Source organism: Schistocerca cancellata, chromosome 12 (assembly GCF_023864275.1).
Source record: "Schistocerca cancellata isolate TAMUIC-IGC-003103 chromosome 12, iqSchCanc2.1, whole genome shotgun sequence".
Taxonomy (NCBI): domain Eukaryota; kingdom Metazoa; phylum Arthropoda; class Insecta; order Orthoptera; family Acrididae; genus Schistocerca; species Schistocerca cancellata.
The window spans coordinates 144,197,276-144,221,990 of NC_064637.1; the positions used below are offsets into that span (position 1 = coordinate 144,197,276).

A 24,715-nucleotide genomic window follows, 5' to 3' on the forward strand; every position below is an offset into this window, starting at 1 on the left:
GTTGCTTGCATGTTTGTCCAGAGATAGCCTTGAACTTTGTCCTGGATGACAAAGGAGTAATTCTCAGAAAAGTCACAGATCACTAAGACCTCGCCTTCTATAAGTTCATTTCTCAATCCTTTTGGAAGGTTGATTGTTGACTAGCAACAAATGAATGTCATGTAAGCGATTTTAATTTATCAAAAAAACAAACAATAAAGTTGTCAGATGATTTTATGGTTGTTTCTAGAGATGTGTGATCAACGGAAACCCATAGCTGATAAGTTATGTTATCAATATCATTAGTATTCAACAAATTTTGTAAATATGTCTTAAATGTGTCTGGGCCAGGGCAGAATTTACATTCACCAAAATGACAAGCAGGTAATGATGGATTACATACAACTTTTGTAATGCAGTCTTTGTAAGTTTTTATTGGATTATCTTCATCCTTTGTCAGCTGAGGAATGTTACATCCAGTCAGCATGAGTTTGAAGTTTTGATGGGTAGTACACACACAGACACTATGTTTACCACTACTTCCAGCTAAAACACAAATTTTGGGACGTAGGTCTGCAAACTTCGAAAATCCAATGTGGAGCTCTGGATGGTTGTCTTTAAAGTTCACGTAAATTTCTTTTTTCCCAGGCATTGCCCTGCTTATCTCATCAGAAAAATGAAAGTTTCTAACAAAATCAGCAGTTGTTTGATCAAGAGATGATCAAGAGAGTTGTCAGGTTTTGGGTTTGGTGAAGACAAAATTCCCTTTGCCTTCACCAAATCTTTTACTCTTCGAGCCATGTAATTTGTTATGTTACATTCATCTTGAAGCTTCTTAACACTCCAGCTTTTAGGTAAAATAGTAAGAATTTCCATCTGTTTACTTCAACATGTACGAAATTTATCTTTTAGCTGACTGATCATCTCAGATTCTGCACGATCATGTACCTCCTCTTATTTTTCGGAAGGAAGCAATAATACCTTTGTTTGAATTGTTGAAGTTAATTTAATTAGTTTTTCCTTAGGATATTTTGCTTCACACAGTCGTTTCTTCTTAATTGGCGATTTAAAGTTAAGAAAGGTTTTCTTGCTATCATCCATTGTGAAACAGGCCGTAAGTTTTTCTTGTGGTTATTGTGGCCCTTTTCGTTAAATGGATTACAGCACAAAGCTGAAATCTTAGGCGTTTTATATTTCTCAAGTGAACAAACTAATTTTAAAAAAATGTTTTTGAAGTTGAATGACCCAGCTTTCTATATTCAATACTACACAATATTATTTCTCTATTCTTTCACTTCCTGTAAAAAATATTTCATTATGTTAATAGTATGCAAACATTAACTGGTTGTAGGCATACAAACTTACAGACTCTTGTGAGGTTTGTACAAAAGTACCTTTAATCTAGATTCAAAACACATTTCAAAGTTAATCACATAATTTCACTACAGCTGCCTCTCAACAAAAGAATGTGTGGGTCACTTTCAACAATAGTTGAAAATTGCTGACAATATTAACCAGAGATAAAATACTGACTAGATTGCAGATAGTAACACCAAAGAATCATTTTATATATAATCCTTAAAATGAGAGATAGCGTCCTTTTTCCAGTGGTTTTACAGCTATTAATAAATAGTTAGCACTATTTAATAAGCAGTTATTCGTTTCAAAAGTGCAATTTGTGGATCATGTAACAAAATCTAACACTGTAATATTTTCATGTGTAGCAAAATAATAGAAATTCACCTATCTGAGTGTGATTTTGGAGAATCGTAGTAAACATAAAATTGCTTTTGATAGTGATCCCATGCTCATCCCAAGTTGAAATTTTCAGAATATGTAGATGTAAAGTATATCTTTCACATACATTTTTTGGAGAATTTTAAAAATACAGTTTTTCAAAATTCGGCAAATTCAACAATGTGTGTGTGTGTGTGTGTGTGTGTGTATAAACTCATGATGTTTGGTGTCATATAAAAGCTCTTTAAAAGAGCTTTCCAATGAAGTAAATTTTATTGTTCTAGCTTAATTAGAACACGAGTTATAAAGAAAACAACATTGTTTAGCGAGTCAAAAATTTGTCATTTTTTCAATTTTTGAAAGTGCATTACTCGGTAACTTTTTATCAGAAAAATGTGAAAAAAATAATTTGTGGTACTATTTATGAGTACTATAGGCATACTTAATTTCATTTAAATGCAAGAGGGTAAGGTTGAAAACGATGGTTTCACTTGTTGATTTGACGTGGAATGACCCTTTAATAAACCTGTCCTAGCATTAGGCAAAGGAAACTACAATTTCAGAAAACCCATATTTGCGAACGAACAAGTGTCAACGAAGTACTCTTGACACATATCAAGTACACAAAGTTTGCAAAGTAACTTTCAGCAGTTTAAGTCGCTTTGAGAAGAAAAACTTCAGTGACACAGTAAAATCTGCCGTATTTCATTGTTCGTAGTTAATCGTAAGACCTCAAAAATTCCTGGACATATCATTTTTCGCGGAATTTGTACACACGAAACGAAAACTGTGAAACTAATGTATCTCATCACAGCTGAAAATTAGGGTTCAGTCGTAATCAGTATTGTTTGGGCAACAAGTTGGTACACGTGTGAAACATACTTACGAAATTACAAAAAATTATCACAATTAAGTGAACTCAAACACAGCATTTAATTGGTTTGATACACGTGAATGATCAGGAATACACACTACAGTCAATTAACCACACTTTCCTACATAATTCAAATAAAAAATTTGCTACTATAGCGAAAACATCGTCCTTACCATCTTCCATCTCACGAACGCAAAGAACAGTAGAACACACTGGAAGACACTCTCACAGTGCTGACAACAGTTAGCGCGGTGGCCCTGCCAACCACAGTGACTAAAGTTGTTTGGCAACTGGCGTCGCCATGTTAGATGCTGCAACACATTAACAGTCTGTTGTTTACGATTGCTTTTTGTTCATAATTTCTGTTGTGTGCTCATGACACTTGTTTCACATAGCAAATATTACAGTACTTACGCTAATGATATAACGTCAGAGACGCTTTTTCAAACGATTTTCTGGTCTTAAATGCGTATTTGATCTAGTAATGTGACGCATTTGGCTTAGCAAATGTGACTCCCTTTTTGTTTATACATTTCAAATAATCAACAAGGGAAGTATGTGATATGGAAATGGTGCTTTTGTAATTCATTTAAATGATCTTTTAATGTATTTGCGTCTAAATCTGATGAAGCTACAACTGCGGAAACAATACCTTTTTGCTTAGTGATACTGATTCTTATCCATCGCATTTCCAACTTTCAAATCGTATGCACAGCATGCTCAGTGTTCACGCTTGCAAAAAAAACTTACATACAATATCCTTGGCAGCCTACAAATGTGTGCAATGAGGAAATAATTAAGCAAAACCTGCTATAATGACTCGTGGAGATGTCAACAAAGTCAAAGATTTTTTAAACACCGCAGGAAGAGAACTACATGGAGGTACAACCACATTCAGAACTGAGTTGAAGTGTCAATCAGTGTGTGGCCAGTAACAGCAAAAAGTAACAGCAAAAACGCTAAATTCATTTTTTGAAGGCATGTTCCAGCAATTTGCAATTCAACAAAAGACATCAGTTGACACTTCTGATGGTATTAATCACCATTTAAACCAATGGCTCCTACATTCATTAGTGCTAAAGGACCCCCCCCCCCCTTCCATGAACGATGGACCTTGTCATTGGTGGGGAGGCTTGCGTGCCTCAGTGATACAGATAGCAGTGCCGTAGGTGCAACCACAACGGAGGGGTATCTGTTGACAGGCTAGAGAAATGTGTGGTTCCTGAAGAGGGGCAGCAGCCTTTTCAGTAGCTGCAGGAGCAACAGTCTGGATGATTGACTGATCTGGCCTTGTAACACCAACCAAAACAGCCTTGCTGTGCTGGTACTGTGAACTACAGCCATAATTTTTCCTGAGGGCATGCAGCTTTACTGTATGGTTAAATGATGATGGCGTCCTCTTGGGTAAAGTATTCCAGAGGTAAAACAGTCCCCCATTCGGATCTCCGGGTGGGGACTACTCAGGAGGATGCTGTTATCAGGAGAAAGAAAACTGGCATTCTACGGGCCGGACCGTGGAATGTCAGATCCCTTAACTGGGCAGGTACGTTATAAATTTAAAAAGGGAATTGGATAGGGTAAAGTTAGATATAGTGGGAATTAGCGAAGATCGGTGGCAAGAGGAACAAGACTTTTGGTCAGGCGAATACAGGATTATAAATACAAAATCAAATAGGGGTAATGCAGGAGTAGGTTTAATAAAGAAATAGGAATGCGGGTAAGCTACTACAAACAGCACAGTGAACGCATTATTGTGGCCAAGATAGATACGAAGCCCACGCCACCACAGTAGTACGAGTTTACATGCTGACTAGCTGCGCAGATGACGAAGAGATTGATGAAATGTATGATGAGATTAAAGAAATTATTCAGATAGTGAAGGGAGACGAAAGTTTACTAGTCATGAGTGACTGGAATTCGATAGTAGGAAAAGGAAGAGAAGGAAACGTAGTAGGTGAATATGGAATGGGATTAAGGAATGCCGCCTGATAGAATTTTGCATAGAGCGTAACTTAATCATAGCTAACACTTGGTTCAAGAATCATAAAAGAAGGTTGTATACATGGAAGAAGCCTGGAGATACTGAAAGGTTTCAGATATATTACATAATGGTAAGACAGAGATTTAGGAACCGGGTTTTAAATTGTAAGAAATTTCCAGGGGCAGATGTGGACTCTGACCACAATCTACTGTTTATGAACTGTAGATTAAAACTCAAGAAACTGCAAAAAGTTGTCAATTTAAGGAGATGGGACCTGGATAAACTGACAGAACCAGAAGTTGTAGAGTGTTTCTGGGAGAGCATTAGGGAAAGATTGACAAGAATGGCAGAAAGATACATTCTTGGGTAACTTTGAGAGATGAAATAGTGAAGGCAGCAGAGGATTGAGTAGGTAAAAAGATGAGGGCTAATAGAAATCCTTGGGTAACAGCAGAGATACTGAATTTAATTGATGAAAGGAGAAAATACCAAAATGCAGTAAACAAAGCAGGCAAAAAGGAATACAAACATCTCAAAAATGAGATCGACAGAAAGTGCAAAAGGCTAAGCAGGGATGGCTAGAGTACAAATGTAATGGTGTAGAAGCGTATATCACTAGGGATAAGATAGATACTGCCTACAGGAAAATTGAAGAGATCTTTGGAGAAAAGAGAACCACTTGCATAATATCAAGAGACCAGATGAATACCCAGTTCTAAGGGCGATGTTCTTGAGGACAATATTATGGAAATAGAAGAGGATGTAGATGAAGACGAAATCGGAGATATGATACTGCACGAAAAGTTTGACAGAGCACTGAAAGACCTACGTTGAAACAAGGACCCGGGTGTAGACAACATTCCATTAGAACTACTGATAGCCTTGGGAGAGCCAGCCCTGACAAATCGCTACCATCTGGTGAGCAAGATGTATGAGACAGGCGAAATATCCTCAGACTTCAAGAAGAATATAACAGGAACAATATAATAATTCCAATTCCAAAGAAAGCAGGTGCTGACAGCTGTGAAAATTATCAAACTATCAGTTTAATAAGCCACGGCTGCAAAATACTAACGCGAATTCTTTACAGACGAATGGAAAAACTGGTAGAAGCCGACCTTGAGGGAGATCAGTTTGGATTCTGTAGAAATGTTGGAACACGTGAGGCAATACTGACTCTACAACTTATCTTAGAAAATAGATTAAGGAAAGGCAACCCTACATTTCTAGCATTTGTAGACTTAGAGAAAGTTTTGTCAATGTTGACAGGAATACTCTCTTTCAAATTATGAAGGTGGCAGGGGTAAAATACATGGAGTGAAAGGCTATTTACAATTTGTACAGAAACCAGATGGTAGTTATAAGAGTCGAGGGGCATCAAAGGGAAGCATTGGTTGGGAAGGGGGTGAGATAGGGTTATAGCCTATCCCCGATGTTATTCAAACTGTATATTGAGCAAGCAGTAAAGGAAACAAAAGAAAAATTCGGAGTAGGAATTAAAATCCATTGAGAAGAAATAAAAACTTTGAGTTTCACTGATGACATTGTAATTCTGTCAGAGACAGCAAAGCACCTGGAAGAGCAGCTGAATGGAATGGATAGTGTATTGAAAGGAGGCTATAAGATGAACATCAACAAAAGCAAAACGAGGATAATGGAATGTAGTCGAATTAAGTCGGGTGATAATGAGGGAATTACATTAGGAAATGATATGCTTAAAGTAGTAAATGAGTTTTGCTATTTGGGGATCAAAGTAACTGATGATGGTTGAAGTAGAGAGGATGTAAAATGTAGACTAGCAATGGGAAGGAAAGCGTTTCTGAAGAAGAGAAATTAACATCGAGTATAGATTTAAGTGTCAGGAAGTCTTTTCTGAAAGTATTTGCATGGAGTGTAGCCATGAATGGAAGTGAAACGTGGACGATAAATAGTTTAGACAAAAAGAGAATAGAAGCTTTCGAAATGTGGTGCTACAGAAGAATGCCGAAGATTAGATAGGTAGCCTAGATCACATAACTAATGAGGAGATATCGAATAGAATTGGGGAGAAGAGAAATTTGTGGCACAACTTGACTAGAAGAGATTGGTTGGTAGGACATATTCTGAGGCATCAAGGGATCACCAAATTAGTATTGGAGGGCAGTGCGGAGGGTAAAAGTCGTAGAGGGAGACCATGAGATGAATACACTAAAGAGATTCAGAAGGATGTAGGCTGCAGTAGGTACTGGGAGATGAAGCAGCTTGCACAGGATAGAGTAGCATGGAGAGCTGCATCAAATCAGTCTCTTGACTGAAGACCACAACAACAACAAAGACCACGCTGTGAATAAAGGAATGGTCTCAATGGCCTAGACGTGGTAAAATGGTTATTTGACTTCAACAAGCATGTGACTTTTATTTTTTTTTTATTATTTTTTGTTTTGTTTTTTGTTTTAGTAATGATAGCCTAATCTCTATGATGTGTACATGCTTCTTAAATGGGCGTTTCACATGTACTTTAACAAATATTTAATTAATACCATTTAGTTTCACACATGGTTTTTCATGCTAAATTATTAGATCTTCTCAACAGTAGCCTATTTGATTCATTTCTGAGACTATTGATCGACAGGACTGCTCTGTGTCAGGTTTTCAAGGTACATAAACCTACACGAATCTTTGTGATAAACTAATACAAGTACATGCAACTACTGCTTGTATTTATTCATTTATCCACCGTATAGGAGATTAAACTTGGTACAGTGTACTAATCAGATAAATCATGAACATAAATGTGCATAACAGTAAATATTATATATATATGAATGGTACATGGAAATAACGATCGAGGCAAAATGAAATTTTGTAGAGGACTGGAAGTACTATAGTGTGGCAAGATTTGTTTTGTGTAAAATTGATAATCTGTGCTAAAGTTTACACATACATGTATGTGTATACACACATATACAGCAGTTGATTCTTGAGGGTTTGATCCCCTCGACTCCAAGTGAAAAGATTACACTGCCTGGGCTACACTCAGGGTGGAATTAAGGCATTTGGAAGTGACCACTGCCCCTGCTGCTGCCGCCGTCTGTGTGCCAGCTGTTGCCACAGCTGCCAGCCGTCCGTCTATCCATCAGCTGCTGCCCGCCGCCTCCCGGTGCCTGCCGCTGCGGTAGCCACCCCCCCCCCCCCCAACCGAGGATACTGGGCACCCCTTTTGCTTTATACAGCAGTTGACTCTCGAGGGTCGGATCCCCTCGACTCCAAGCGAAAAGATTCTGTTTTCCACCTAATCACCTATGCCATCTACTCCCACAACCAGACCCACTTCACCCCCTTCACCACCCTCCTCTAAATCTCCCATAGCTTGGCACAACAACACTACAGATCCTTTACCATAACATCCGTTCCCTGCCCACCCACAAACTCCTTTCTTCCACACCCTCTATCGACACTGTGTAGATGCCTTCATACTAAATGAAACCTTCCTCCAACCCCATATCTCCATCTCCACAACCCCTTACACCCTCCACCGCACCGATAACCTGTACCCCCTGGTGCATGGGGTGGGGGGTTGCTATTGGCCACCTCAATCACCTCCCTATTCGGCTCCAACCTCTCCTCAACAATCCTGCCGAGCATCTCACCTTCAGCCTCTTCTTCCCCACCCTTACCATCACATGTTCCACCATTTACATCTGCCCTCATACGCCCATCCCTAATGATTTCCTGGCCCACATTGACCGTACCTTCTCCACCTATGTGACTGCCGCAGACCTCAATATCCACAGCCATGTTCCTGCCGAACTCCAGCAGTGGCATCAGTTTATCACCACCCTCCAGAGAGACCTGGTTGACCCTCCCCCCCCCCCCCCCCCTGCACCCGACCCGAATCCAACACCACTCCTGATGTGATCCTAGCCACTCCCAATGTCCTTGGGCGCATCACTGTGGAAGTCCTTTACCTAATTGGCAGTGACCATGCCCCCATCCACTTCACGATTTCTGATGTTCGCCATCCCTGCCCCATTCCTCGCCCTGATATTCCTCCTTAACTTGTCCATGATTACTCCCGTGCCAACTGGTATGCCTACTGGTACTCCATATCCACCCAGGTCGAACGCTACGACCTTACCTTTCAATCTCTTGATGACATCCCCCATACTGCTACCTTCCTCGTGGAATCCATCCTTACCTGGCACGTCCATCACCACCTCCATTGACAAAACCTCCTCCCCAACACTAAATGTGGCTTTTGACCGTCCTTCTCTGCCGACAACCAAGTCCTACACCTCACTCATCTCCTCTCCCTCCAGCTTAACTCCCGTCGCTCCACCATTTTTTGTCTCCCTAGACTTCGAAAAGGCCAAAGGCCTACAACCGCATATGGCATCCCCCTCCTCTACCTCCTGTACACGACCAATATGCCCCAATTCCCCCCCCCCCCCTCCCCCCTCCGGTCCACCTCCTGCAGTATGCCGATGACACCACCTTCCTTACCCTTGCTCCTACCCTCCAACAGTCCCAACGCCTTCTGCAGAGTCACTTTGACCTTTTTGCCACATGGTGTAACCAGTGGCTCCTCAAAATCAATCCTTCCAAGACCCAGGCAATCATCATAAGTCATACCACTCGCTCCTTCTGACTCCTTGATTTTTCCCTTACCATCTGCACCCATCCTGTCCGCCTCTCCTCCACCCTCACCTACCTTGGTCTCACCATTGACTGTCACCTCACCTCGATCCCTCATCTCTGCTCAATCCAATCCAAAACCCACAACCACCTCTGCCTCCTTAAACTCCTCTCTGGCCGGACATGGGGGTTGAACCCCTCTACCATCCTCCACACCTACAAATCCTTAATCTGTCCCATCCTCTGTTATGCCAGTCCCACCTGGATATCCCCCCCCCCCAAATTCTATAAATCCCTCCAGATCCTCGAGCGCCATGCACTCCACCTTGCCTTCCGTATACACCTCCCATCCCCCATGCGGATCCTCTATGACCTGATTCCTTTCCCCCATCTGCTCCTTTTCCTCGAACATCCCTGGCTGCTCCTCTCCTCTCCAACCCACACCCACTGCCGCACTTTCACCATTGTGTACCCACTACCCTCCACCTCTACACCCTTCATCTGCTTTCCCAAGGTGGCTTGCGTCAACTTCCCCTCCTGGATGATGCCCTCTCTCCCTCCATTTATCCCTCCTATCAACTCTGATCCTCACCTCCCCTCCCTCGCTTTGTCCTTTTCCTGGGCTCCCCCTCCCCCCTCCTTCCATCCTGTTTCTTTTTTCCCTGCCTACCCTCTCTTTGACTCCTTTCTCTCCCGTAAGTCCTTTTTCTTTCCTCTTCACTGGCTTCCCCACTCTTTCTCGCGTCCGCCATGACCCCCTTTTTTTCCTGTGTCCTCTCCCTCCTCTGGCTCCCCCCTTTTTTCTTTTCCTCTCCTCCTTTTTTCCCCTCCTCCTCAGTCCGGGTCCTTCCCCCCCCCCCCCCCCCTTATCCCATCATGTCTCCTCTATGGTGCAGTTTTAAGTGTGTGTTCAGTGTTGTGTGTTCTTTTAAACTCCTGTGAACAGAAACCAGACTGTCGCCGTGTTTTTTAATTGTACCTGTCTAATTACTATGTGTTTTACTCAGAATCGTCAACCCTTTATTTTCACTTCATGACTTTTTGCCATGTCACAGTTTTAACCAGTCATCTTTTTATCACCTGTTTTTATTGTTTTATTATCTCCTCATTATGTTTTTAACTTCTGTAGGCTGCAGAGGGGGGGGGGGGGGGGAATAAAAATTCAATAAAGATAAAAATCCAGCAGTCACAAGCTCTGCTTCCACATGCAGCCGTCATTCCTTTTCATTTTGTGCTCCATTCCTCCAGGTGTTTTCAATCTCCAGGGCTGCCAGACCTTCGAGATTTGTTTCATCCAGTGCTGCCTTGGTCGTCCTATGGGATGTCTGGTGTTTGGTTCCCCTTCAAATGCTTTTTTCGCTTGTCTTTGTTCTGGTATACAGGCTACATGGCCTGGGCACTGGATTATTTTGCTCTTCAGCTTCATCTACATCTACATCCATACTCCGCAAGCCACCTGACGGTGTGTGGCGGAGGGTACCTTCAGTACCTCTATCGGTTCTCCCTTCTATTCCAGTCTCGTATTGTTCGTGGAAAGAAGGATTGTCGGTATGCCTCTGTGTGGGCTCTAATCTCTCTGATTTTATCCTCATGGTCTCTTCGCGAGATATACGTAGGAGGGAGCAATATACTGCTTGACTCTTCGGTGAAGGTATGTTCTCGAAACTTTGACAAAAGCCCGTACCGAGCTACTGAGCGTCTCTCCTGCAGAGTCTTCCACTGGAGTTTATCTATCATCTCCGTAACGCTTTCGCGATTACTAAATGATCCTGTAACGAAGCGCGCTGCTCTCTGTTGGATCTTCTCTATGTCTTGTATCAACCCTATCTGGTACGGATCCCACACTGCTGAGCAGTATTCAAGCAGTGGGCGAACAAGCGTACTGTAACCTACTTCCTTTGTTTTCGGATTGCATTTCCTTAGGATTCTTCCAATGAATCTCAGTCTGGCATCTGCTTTACCGACAATCAACTTTATATGATCATTCCATTTTAAATCACTCCTAATGCGTACTCCCAGATAATTTATGGTATTAACTGCTTCCAGTTGCTGACCTGCTATTTTGTAGCTAAATGATAAAGGATCTATCTTTCTGTGTATTCGCAGCACATTACACTTGTCTACATTGAGATTCAATTGCCATTCCCTGCACCATGCGTCAATTCGCTGCAGATCCTCCTGCATTTCAGTACAATTTTCCATTGTTACAACCTCTCGATACACCACAGCATCATCTGTAAAAAGCCTCAGTGAACTTCCGATGTCATCTACCAGGTCATTTATGTATATTGCAAACAGCAACAGTCCCATGACACTCCCCTGCGGCACACCTGAACTCACTCTTACTTCGGAAGACTTCTCTCCATTGAGAATAGCATGCTGCGTCCTGTTATCTAGGAACTCTTCAATCCAATCACACAATTGGTCTGATAGTCCATATGCTCTTACTTTGTTCATTAAACGACTGTGGGGAACTGTATCGAACGCCTTGCGGAAGTCAAGAAACACGGCATCTACCTGTGAACCCGTGTCTATGGCCCTGTGAGTCTCGTGGACGAATAGCGCGAGCTGGGTTTCACATGACCGTCTTTTTCGAAACTCATGCTGATTCCTACAGAGTAGATTTCTCGTCTCCAGAAAAGTCATTATACTCGAACACAATACGTGTTCCAAAATTCTACAACTGATCGACGTTAGAGATATAGGTCTATAGTTTTGCACATCTGTTCGACGTCCCTTCTTGAAAACGGGGATGACCTGTGCCCTTTTCCAATCCTTTGGAACGCTACGCTCTTCTAGAGACCTACGGTACACCGCTGCAAGAAGGGGGGCAAGTTCCTTCGCGTACTCTGTGTAAAATTGAACTGGTATCCCATCAGGTCCAGAGGCCTTTCCTCTTTTGAGCGATTTTAATTGTTTCTCTATCCCTCTGTCGTCTATTTCGATATCTACCATTTTGTCATTTGTGCGACAATCTAGACAAGGAACTACAGTGCAATCTTCCTCTGTGAAACAACTCTGGAAAAAGACATTTAGCATTTCGGCCTTTAGTCTGTCATCCTCCGTTTCAGTACCATCCCGGTCACAGAGTGTCTGGACATTTTGTTTTGCTCCACCTACCGCTTTGACATAAGACCAAAATTTCTTAGGATTTTCTGCCAAGTCAGTACATAGAACTTTACTTTCGAATTCATTGAACGCCTCTCGCATAGCCCTCCTCACACTACATTTCGCTTCGCGTAATTTTTGTTTGTCTGCAAGGCTTTGGCTATGTTTATGTTTGCTGTGAAGTTCCCTTTGCTTCCGCAGCAGTTTTCTAACTCGGTTGTTGTACCACGGTGGCTCTTTTCCATCTCTTACGATCTTGCTTGGCACATACTCATCTAACGCATAATGTACGACGGTTTTGAACTTTGTCCACTGATCCTCAACACTATCTGTACTTGAGACAAAACTTTTGTGTTGAGCCAACAGGTACTCTGAAATCTGCTTTTTGTCACTTTTTCTAAACAGAAAAATCTTCCTACCCTTTTTAATATTCCTATTTACGGCTGAAATCATCGATGCCGTAACCGCTTTATGATCGCTGATTCCCTGTTCTGCGTTAACTTTTTCAAATAGTTCAGGTCTGTTTGTCACCAGAAGGTCTAATATGTTATCGCCACGAGTCAGTTCTCTGTTTAACTGCTCAAGGTAGTTTTCAGATAAAGCACTTAAAAAAATTTCACTGGATTCTTTGTCCCTGCCACCCGTTATGAACGTTTGTGTCTCCCAGTCTATATCCGGCAAATTAAAATCTCCACCCAGAACTATAACATGGTGGGGAAATCTACTCGAAATATTTTCCAAATTATCCTTCAGGTGCTCAGCCACAACAGCTGCTGAGCCAGGGGGCCTATAGAGACATCCAATTACCATGTCTGAGCCTGCTTTAACCGCGACCTTCACCCAAATCATTTCACATTTCGGATCTCCGTCAATTTCCTTCGATACTATTGCACTTCTTATCGCTATAAACACGCCTCCTCCTTCACTGTTCAGCCTGTCTCTGCGGTATACATTCCAATCTGAGTTTAGGATTTCATTACTGTTTACGTCTGGTTTCAGCTAACTTTCTGTCCCTAGTACTATATGGGCGTTGTGATCGTTTATTAATGAGAGCAGTTCTGGGACCTTTCTATAGATGCTCCTGCAGTTTACTATTAGCACATTAATATTGTTATTCCCTGTTGCATTTTGCCTACTCCTACCTCGCCGCGTCTCAGGAGGCGTCTTGTCGGGCCTAAGGAGGGGATTCTCTAACCTAAAAAACCCCCATGTGCACTCCACACGTACTCCGCTACCCTTGTAGCCGCTTCCGGCGTGTAGTGCACGCCTGACCTATTCAGGGGGACCCTACATTTCTCCACCCGATAGCGGAGGTCGAGAAATTTGCACCCCAGATCTCCGCAGAATCGTCTGAGCCTCTGGTTTAAGCCTTCCACTCGGCTCCAAACCAGAGGACCGCGATCGGTTCTGGGAACGATACTACAAATAGTTAGCTCTGATTCCACCCCGCGAGCGAGGCTTTCCGCCTTCACCAATTCCGCCAACCGCCTGTACGAACTGAGGATCACCTCTGAACCCAGACGGCAGGAGTCATTGGTGCCGACATGAGCAACAATTTGCAGTCGGGTGCACCCAGTGCTCTGTAGTATTGTTGGTAGTTGCATCAAGAGGTAAATTTCCTCATTCCTCCTTCTCTATTTTCGTTTGTATAAGATTGGTTCTCATATTTTCCACATTGCTTTCCTTTGAAATACTAATAATTTTTCCTTTTCGCATTTTGTCATGGTCCGGGTTTCTGAATCATGCATGGCTGCTGGGCATATCAGTGTGTTATAGATTCTCATCCTAGTATTCGCTGATATAGATTTGAGCTGAGCGTCTTCCTGAGGAAAACGTGCATTTCATTCCCACTGCCGTTCTTTCCTTGATGTCTGTTTCTGCAGTGTTGTTACTGGTAAACCAAGATCGCAAGTATTTGAACTGGTGAACTCTCTTGAACCTCATGCCATCCATACAAAAATTCTTGTTGCTCTTGTCTTCTTCCTAATCGCATGAACTCCGTCTTAATTTGCCTTTAGCCCAATGTTCTGTCTGTAATCGCCCATTTTCTGGTACATTTCTTTCAGTTCATAGATTAATTCACTTAGCAGTAGTATATGGTTTGCATATGTGAATAGCTGAAATTACCACCCATGAGTACTCCAGCCCATTTCTTCTGCCTACATTCCCTTATTACTTTCTGTAAGACGACTGAACAGAACACATGAGAGAGCATCCCCTTGTCTGAGATGTGTCTCAACCCCTCAGAAATGTACAACTACTCTTGATCCAGCCATACAAGTTTGCACCATTCTCATTAGCTTCTCACGGATTCTGAAGTGACACAGTGCATTATATAGGCTATTCCTGGTGATGCTGCCGTAATGCAAATTGAAAATCGACGAACAGATTATAGAAATGCTTACACATTCTCAGTGTTTCCCAAACAATTGTCTTAGGATGAAAATGTGATCTTTGACAATCAGTTTGGTCGAAATTCCTGGAATTGGTTCTCATGTTTGTTATTCTCTAGGAATGGTTGAATTTTCTGAGGATAATGATAAACAGTACCTTGTAGGTTACATTCAGCAAACTGATACCTCTGTAGTTACCACATTTCATTTTGCATCTTTTCTTGTACATCGAGCATATTGTGGCCAATTTCCAGTCTTCTGGCAATATCTCATTCTTCCATGTCAGCTGGATCAGTTTATATATTTCTAAGTGTAGGTTCTTCACTCCATCTTTGATTAATTATCCTGTTATTCTTTCCTTCTCTGGGGCCTTGTTGTTTCTGAGTTTTCTGATTGCAGTCTTCACATCTTCTCAATTCACTCCCCATCTTCTTCATCCTTCCTTTCCTCCATGGTGTCTGCACATAGCATCTCATCTGGATATGAACAGTCAAGAGTTCTGAGAAGTATTCTTTTCATCTGTCTATAATTCTTTCCTTGTCATTTGTCAGGATGCCATTCTTATCTCTAATGACGGCTACCGATGATGCTCACATCAGGAACGTTAATGAAATTGTGCTTGCCAATCGAAGACTGACTGTCTGAGAGATTGCAGAAGAATGTGACATTTCAGTTGGTTCATGTCATGAAATGCCGACACGGTATCCTGGAATGCATCGTCTTTCCACCAAGTTCATCCCACAGCTCATGAGTCGAGACAAGAAAGACCTTCACCTCACAATCTGTGAAGAGCTTTTGGATCACGCAATTGAGAACGAGATGTCCCTTAAGAGAATCCTAACTGGGTCTACAGTGATAATGTTGAAACCAAGGTTCAGTCTTCACATTGGGTCGAGAAAGGTTCTCCAAGACCAAAAAACGCTCGTCAGTTCACATGTCAAAGACATGTTGATAGTTTTCTTTGACTTTGGAGGATTAGTTCATCATGACTTCATGCCAAAGGGACAAACTGTTAATTGATGGTACTATCAGGATGTGTTGCGACGTCTGTGAGAAAATGTGAGAAGGAAACGGCCTTGAAATGTAGCGAAATAAAAACTCGCTCTTACATCACAATAAGGGCACATTCATCCCTGTTGGTGCATGACTATTGCACGAAAAACGAAATCACTGTGTTGCCCCATCCTCCAGACCAGGCCCCTGCAGAATTCTTTTTTATTTCCCTAGTTGGAAACCTCGTTGAAAGGTCGAAGATTTGCAACAGTAGATGAGGTAACAGAAATTTCGCATACGGCACTTTGCACGATCCAGCAAGAGGTGTATCAAGACTGTTTCTGGATGTGAAAACAGCATTGGGAATGGTGTATCAATTGTGAAACAGAGAATTTCGAAGGTGACCATTCACCATAAGTACACGACTGGCCATTAAAATTGCTACACCAAGAAGAAATGCAGATGATAAATGGGTATTCATTGGACAAATATATTATCCTAGAACTGACATGTGATTACATTTTCACGCAGTTTGGGTGCATAGATCCTGAGAAATCAGTACCCAGAACAACCACCTCTGGCCGTAATAACGGCCTTGATGCGCCTGGGCGTTGAGTCAGACAGAATTTGGATGGCATGTACAGGTACAGCTGCCCATGCAGCTTCAACACAATACCACAGTTCATCAAGAGTAGTGACTGGCGTATTGTGACGAGCCAGTTGCTCGGCCACCATTGACCAAATGATTTCAGTTGGTGAGAGATCTGGCGAATGTGCTGGCCAGGGCAGCAGTCGAACATTTTCTGTATCCAGAAAGGCCCGTACAGGACCTGCAACATGCGTTCGTGCATTATCCTGCCAAAATGTAGGGTTTCACAGGGATCGAATGAAGGGTAGAGCCACGGGTCGTAACACATCTGAAATGTAATGGCCACTGTTCAAAGTGCCGTCAATGCGAACAAGAGGTGACCGAGACGTGTAACTGATGGCCGCCCTTCCATCACGCCGGGTGATACGCCAGTATGGTGATGATGAATACACGCTTCCAATGTGCATTCACCACGATGTCGCCAAACACAGAAGCGACCATCATGATGCTGTAAACAGAACCTGGATTCATCGCAAAAAATGATGTTATGCCATTCGTGCACCCAGGTTCGTCATTGAGTACACCATCGCAGGCGCTCCTTTCTGTGATGCAGCATCAAGGGTAACCGCAGCCACGGTCTCCGAGGTGATAGTCCATGCTGCGGCAAACGTCGTCCAACTGTTCGTGCAGATGGTTATTGTCTCGCAAACATCCCCATCTGTTGACTCAGGGATCGAGATGTGACTGCACGATTCATTACAGCAATGCGGATAAGATGCCTGTCATCTCGACTGATAGTGATACGAGGCCATTGGGATCCAGCACGGTGTTCCGTATTACGCTCCTGAACCCACCGATTCCATATTCTGCTAACAGTCATTGGATCTCGATCAACGCAAACAGCAATGTCGCGATACGATAAACCGCACTCGCAATAGGCTACAATCCAAAGACGGAAACATGATGGTATGCATTTCTCCTCCTTACACGAGGCATCACAACAACGTTTCACCAGGCAATGCTGGTCAACTGCTGTTTGTGTATGAGAATTCGGTTGGAAACTTTTCTCATGTCAGCACGTTGTAGGTGTCGCCACCAGTGCCACCTTGTGTGAATACTCTGAAAAGCTAAACATTTGCGTATCACAGCATCTTCTTCCTGCTGGTTAAATTTCGCGTCTGTAGCACGTCATCCTTGTGGTGTAGCAATTTTTATGGCCAGTACTGTAAAAGGTAAGTGAAGAAAAAATTTTGTGGACAAAGTTCCGAAACTTTTTGAACAGCCACGTAAAATTGCACTCACTTTGCATCCACATTAGGTTGGAAAATAAGTTTTCTCTTAAGAGGAGCTGAAACACTGAAGTGTTACTGTTACTTAGATTGTGCATAAAGTTATATCTTAAGTGAAATCAAGGCATCAGAAATGTCGGAAAATGAAGATGAGTATTCCAGTCCTATGCAGAATACAAGTACAAGGAAAAGACTCTTCAAAAAGATTGCAGGCCATAAGTCATGTCTCAAGTGACTATTGGAAGTGCGAACAATTGAGATGTTTTTAGAATGTTCCATTTACAGAATGGAATAGATTAAGTAATTCAATTAAATGGCTTCCTGTGATACAACGTAAGTTTTGGCTACCTCATAACTGAAACTTGGTTAGTGTGTGACAAATTTATAGCAGACTGTTCTAAACTTAATTTACGGATTAATATGCAACTCAGATGCAAACTTTTAATAAGCAGAAACAACATCTAACAACATAAAATGACTACATAAAAAGAAGGCAGATAATTTTATGAGATTAAATATTCTGAACATTTGAAGTCCAGAAAATGTGTGAGTGAAAAACCACTCTGTAGGGATTACCAGAAGAATCTTCGACTTCCTAATATTTGAGCCAGTGAAGCATATCACTGCAGGCAGTCATCATTTTATTCCTTCAATATTTATTTGTATTTCATATATATGATGAAACACTTTGCAACAAGTGACTTTAGACAATGATTAGAACAAGATGTACACCCATAAACACTGCAAGCTGGAATGTTTGATTAAACAACTAAATGTAATGTTTTGGGGCAACTAAGATGATGGACGTCAACTTCAAGTTTTTGACATCATGACAACTTCCCTTATTTTTACCTCTATTGGTGGAGTTCTGTGACTTTTGGCATGGTTCCAACAGTTAAACTGTAAGCAGTCGCCAGAATATCTGTAATATTTGGGTGTTGTATTGTACACTATATTGTTGGTAGACGCTAGACAATGAAGAGAATGTGCAAGATCTCTATGCATGTAGACGTATTAGTAAATCATTCCATAAATCGCAAGTATTTATCGTCTATAAATTGCATGTTGTGCAGTAAAATTGTATCGAGTGGTATTAGAATATGTGCAGTGATGGTGATATCATCTACATTGTTTTGTGAAAGTAAATCAAGAAAATATATTATGTGCATGTGCAACAAAGTTTAATGGATGTTTGGATGCAACTGAAATGTTTTGTTCTGACCATGAACTTGAAGTGCTACAAGTAGTGCAGAAAGACACAGAATAACACGGTATTCTGGTGGAAAAAATGGTGAAATGCTTACCTAAAGCACCACAAAAAGAACCTACAATGTATGAAAGAAATGCATAAAAACTAAACTTGTTTCAAATGAATTCAAGGTTCCTTTAAAAAACTGATTTCAACATTTGCCTCTGAACAGTGAACTTAAAACGGAATTCACATAAAGCATATTTATTTGAATCAGCAACACAAAACATACAATGCACCCATTATGCTGTAAAACATCTTTAGAAACTGACTGTCGTGAGATGTTTATTTATTTATTTATTCATTTACGTATTCTGCTTATAGACCATCAAGCCGATGACCTTTGCAAATGTCATACACTGGTTGAGTAGATTAATATAGGTAACACTTACATACAGTAGCGGAACATACTTTAATATTAATACTCTAATTATATTACATGTTACAACTGAGGGCAAGTAGATTAGAATTCATTGAGTGAATATTTACTAAAAAGGTTTTTAACTCCCTGTGGAACAGCTTTGGCTCACAAGTTTTAAAAGCATGTGGCAGCTTGTTGAACCATATATGCCCATTAATATAAGGAGTATTGTCAATTATTTTCTATTTTGTTCCCTGTCTGAAGTTCTAGTACCTCCAGCATCATAATGTCATTAATGGCTGAAATATACCAGCCAGAAGTGCCACTGATTGTAATATTGAAGTATCTGTCTCTTCTTGATCTTTGTGTATGATAGGGTACACAATTATAAACAGCCAAATATTTGTGACAAGGAGGAATATAAATATTATTGCTTCTCTTTCCATTTGCAGTAATTTGTCATGTTAGGTTCCTGTCTGGCCACACACAATCATATTTTGAAATAAACACCCAAATATTTGTGAGAAAGAAGTACATTAATTTTATTGCTGCTTGTTTCAGTCACAGCAATTAAAGCTGTACTCCTAGGTTCCTGCGTAACCACACACTGAAATCGTCATATATTTGGAAATAAAGAGTGAAATATTTGTAATGAGGAAGAATATGAATTTTATTGTTTCTTGTTTCACGCACAGCAACTTAAGATGGCAGCTTGTTGAACCATATATGCCCATTAATATAAGGAGTATTGTCAATTATTTTCTATTTTGTTCTCTGTCTGAAGTTCTAGTACCTCCAGCATCATAATGTCATTAATGGCTGAAATATACCAGCCAGAAGTGCCACTGATTGTAATATTGAAGTATCTGTCTCTTCTTGATCTTTGTGTATGATAGGGTACACAATTATAAACAGCCAAATATTTGTGACAAGGAGGAATATAAATATTATTGCTTCTCTTTCCATTTGCAGTAATTTGTCATGTTAGGTTCCTGTCTGGCCACACACAATCATATTTTGAAATAAACACCCAAATATTTGTGAGAAAGAAGTACATTAATTTTATTGCTGCTTGTTTCAGTCACAGCAATTAAAGCTGTACTCCTAGGTTCCTGCGTAACCACACACTGAAATCGTCATATATTTGGAAATAAAGAGTGAAATATTTGTAATGAGGAAGAATATGAATTTTATTGTTTCTTGTTTCACGCACAGCAACTTAAGATGACCTCTTGGGTTCCTGCTTAAACACACACATGAAAATTGTCACACATTCAAAATTAAATGGCCAAATATTTACTTAATACATCATTTTATAATCAGATGAAAATGTAAATAATATATAAAGTTGTATGACACAGCCTACTTGGATGACATTCGTAAGAAAGTCCCAGAATGTGTTACCAACATTAAGATGAAAAGAGAATTGCATATGGCGGGCCACAAATTCTCACCCTCTGTCTCTTTTGTCTACGACATTATCCATTACACTCAGCCTAGTTCATGCGATTTTTGTCTCTTGTCTCAGTTATCCTTTGAAGGCTTATGTCACTGATGTATTATTAATTGATATTTAATGATAAGGATGACGTGTATGTGATAAATTTTCAATGTGCTGTTGCTTTGAAATGGCATACTGTAAGTTACAATACGAAACAGGTAAATATGCCAAAATGAATCAACAAAAAATCTTCTGTGGCAGCTGAAGTTTGTGCCATGCTCAGCTTACTAGGAAACGATGTCAGAATGGCATGTCACAAGGCCTAAGAGAAAGACAGGCTGCGGCACGTACGTCACGAAGGTAGTCCTGCGCTTGCTCGCTCACTCAAATCAGCAGACAACTACGTTTCTACACCTGTTAACTCGTAACTAGGCGTGTCTGTACAAACGAAAACTGAATCTTCTACTGGAATCTGCTATTATGGAATCTTACTGTTGTTAGTCCTATAATGATGGGAAGTCCATGGGCCTACTTATAATTTGTTATGGCTGTACTGGCGTACAATAAAATAAAATCATGCTGAAACGATTATCAGTTGCATAAGGCACCACCAGCAATGAGACGTCTACAGACGTTAAAGTAATCTCTGGTGAGCCACAGGGGAGTGTTATGGGACCATTGCTTTTCACAATATATATAAATGACCTAGTAGATAGTGTCGGAAGTTCCATGCGGCTTTTCGCGGATGGTGCTGTAGTATACAGAGAAGTTGCAGCATTAGAAAATTGCAGGAAGATCTGCAGCAGATAGGCACTTGGTGCAGGGAGTGGTAACTGACCCTTAACATAGACAAATGTAATGTATTGCGAATACATAGAAAGAAGGATCCTTTATTGTATGATTATATGATAGCGGAACAAACACTGGTAGCAGTTACTTGTGTAAAATGTCTGGGAGTATGCGTATGGAACGATTTGAAGCGGAATGATCATATAAAATTAATAGTTGGTAAGGCGGGTGCCAGGTTGAGATTCATTGGGAGAGTCCTTAGAAAATGTAGTCCATCAACAAAGGCTTACAAAACATTCATTCGACCTATATTCGAGTATTGCTCATCAGTGTGGGATCCGTACCAGGTCGGGTTGACAGAGGAGATAGAGAAGATCCAAAGAAGAGCGGCGTGTTTCGTCACAGGGTTATTTGGTAAGCGTGATAGTGTTACCGAGATGTTTAGCAAACTCAAGTGGCAGACTCTGCAAGAGAGACGTTCTGCATCGCGGTGTAGCTTGCTGTCCATGTTTCGAGAGGGTGCGTTTCTGGATGAGGTATCAAACATATTGCTTCCCCTTACTTATACCTCCTGAGGAGATCACAAATGTAAAATTACAGAGGTTTGAGCACGCACGGAGGCTTTCCAGCAGTCGTTCTTCCCGCGAACCATGCGCGACTGGAACAGGAAAGGGAGGTAATGACAGTGGCACGTAAAGTGCCCTCTGCACACACCGTTCAGTGGCTTGTGGAGTATAAATGTAGATGTAGATGTAATAAGTACTGTTAAGCAGAAGAGACTAAATACTATAAATGAGCTGTTATACCATTTACATCGAGTATTGATCTTAAATTAAATTTTGCTGTAGTACTGTTAATCAGTAAGACTTCATAAAAGCAGATTCCAGTGGAAGATGCAATTCTCGTTAGTACTTACACACCCAGCTACGAGTTAACAGATTTAGAAACACATTTTGTCTGCTGAGCTGAGCAAGCGAGCGAGTTCAGGACTACCTTTGTGACGTGCACGCTGCAGCCTGTCTTTCTCGTGGACCTCGGGCATGTCACTCGATGCGTCCATGCAACAGGCACTCAACTGATTAGTTGTTTTTCGCAATTTTGGTATTACAACTTGCAGTATGCTGTTTCAAGAAAATGGCACAATGGAGATTTGTCACAAAAACGTCAGCCTCATCTCGTCTCAGGATAGAAAAAGTGAAGAATTAGAACAGGGTTACAGGGAGACAGAAGGAAGCAAGCAAGACTGTATGACGAGTAAAAGGCTTTACCTGAGGCACACCACAGAAAGTAGTGAGAATGACCAGAAAGAAAACAACATTCACAGTATGTGGCACCGTAAATAACGTCAGAAATGGATATCAACAACAACCAGCAGCTCTTCGTGACATCGATGGAAACATTATCTCTGGATCAGACAATATATTAAAGGCTTAGAAAGAGTATTTTGATGACTTAATGAACAGCCCAGAACCAGAAAAAAAGCTGGAGAAAATTTGCCCTACAACAGCTGAATTTCTTTAACTGAGCGAACATATGAAGATGTAATCAACAGTTCAAAAAAAACTGAAAAAAACACAAAGTGGCGGGAACTGAAGAATACGAGGGGAATTGCTGCAATATGGGGGTCATAAACTTTATGAGAAACTGTTTCACCTTATTCTTAAAATTTGGCAGGATGAAAAAATTCTGGATGAATGGAGGGAATCAATTATTGTCGCTATACACAAGAAAGGAGTTAAATGAAACTGCAGACATTACAGAGGAATAGCCCTACTAGCCACAGCAGTGCTGTGATGTATAGTATAGAAAAGATTCACCTCCTGCACCAAGGAAATAACAGAGGACTATCAAAATCGCTTTTGGAAAAATATATCAACAGCCGACAGCATATTCTGCATCAAGACCATCAATGAAAAAATATGAGAATACAACAAGAGCACCTGTTCATATACTTCAAAAAGGCCTACGTTTTGGTGCACAGAGAAATGGTATGGGAAATCGTGGCAAGAATACAGAATCCTCAGGAACCTCGTTGGCTTTGTCAGATCATCTATGAGAAGGCAGTAAGCAATTTTGGCTCGGTATCGGACTGTTTTGAAAACAAAACTGGACTGAAGCTCCACTCATCTTGAGCTTTGTCATGGAAAACGTGGCAAGAGAAACAATAACAAATGGAAACATCACAGGTAAACTGCCAAATATACTGGACTATGCAGATGATGTAGGTATTTTGTTGTTGTCTCGTTGTCACTGTAGGCTTTTACTATGGAAAGCAAGGAGAGGATGCTGTTTGGTGGCTGGCATCCTCTTCCTATAATACAACTGCACGTATATATTAACAGGGTTCTTTATGCACAAGAATAAGAAAGCTACTAAACTTAAGCTAGTTGTTGTGGTACAAGCTCTTCCATAATAGTCCATGTTAGCCTCACTGCTGGTGAAGTCCCAGTCCCGCTATGTACATTACTCTGGTCACTATGTGCTGCATGAGACAGAGACTCTATCTGCAACTACAAGTGACTGGGCTGCCACTGATGACTCTACTCGGTGACTCACTAGATGACTGACTGGTACTGCCTGGTCCCTCTGGTCCACAGAGGTGATCTAAATACTGGCGGACAAGAGGGCATTGGCGGTGCATAGTTTGCGAGTCTGTCGTTGGCCTCTCTCCTGATTGGCTCGCTTGCTCAGGTGCCTACTATCGATATTTTCGCACACTCTTTGCCGCCTGGTGTGGTGGGGACAGCTTACACCAGCACCATTTTAATATGAGATAGCAATAGTGAAATTTAAATACTGTTCAAGAAGCTAAACGAAACAGCCATGAAAATAGGTTTAAAAATTGACGAAGAAAAAACAGAATACATTATCATATGAAGGGAAAACATAACTACAGAACACTGTGATAACCTTCACATAGAAAACTACACTTTCAGGAACACTTACAAATTCAAATACCTTGGTGTAAGTATAAATGACTGCAGTATATGACAAGTCAAATACCAAATTAGACTACAGAATGCATAAAAAGTCCAGTTTTCCCTCCAAAAACTAAACTCCAAACTCTTGTTCAGGAAAACCAAGGTGAAACTATGTGACACAATCATCAGGCCAGTACTGCTACGTGGAACTGAAGCACGGAGCATTACCAAAAAAGAAGTAAACCAACTCTCAGTCTTTTAAAATAGTCTACAGAAAATTCTTTGGGTCAATATTTGACCAAGCAACACAAAGATGGCTTTGGAGATCCAATGAAGAACTACATAAGCTAGCCGACCAACCCTCAGTAGTGAACATTGCCATTGCAAGACATTTGCA

General features: G+C 41.1%; 1 protein-coding gene across 4 annotated transcripts in view; it reads right to left on the reverse strand.

The window, feature by feature from the left end:
- LOC126109737 (F-box/LRR-repeat protein 2-like) overlaps window positions 1-24,715 on the reverse strand; it is a 150,603-nt gene that overhangs the window by 94,048 nt on the left and 31,840 nt on the right. For 3 of the 4 annotated variants that reach the window (XM_049914791.1, XM_049914790.1, XM_049914792.1), the window contains exon 4: window positions 2,764-2,901. The exons of the other annotated variant lie outside the window; for it this stretch is intronic. In XM_049914791.1, the coding sequence (XP_049770748.1) occupies window positions 2,764-2,773 (10 nt within the window). In that variant the 5' untranslated portion in view covers window positions 2,774-2,901. The remainder of the gene's footprint in view (window positions 1-2,763; window positions 2,902-24,715) is intronic. 4 annotated transcript variants of the gene reach the window in all.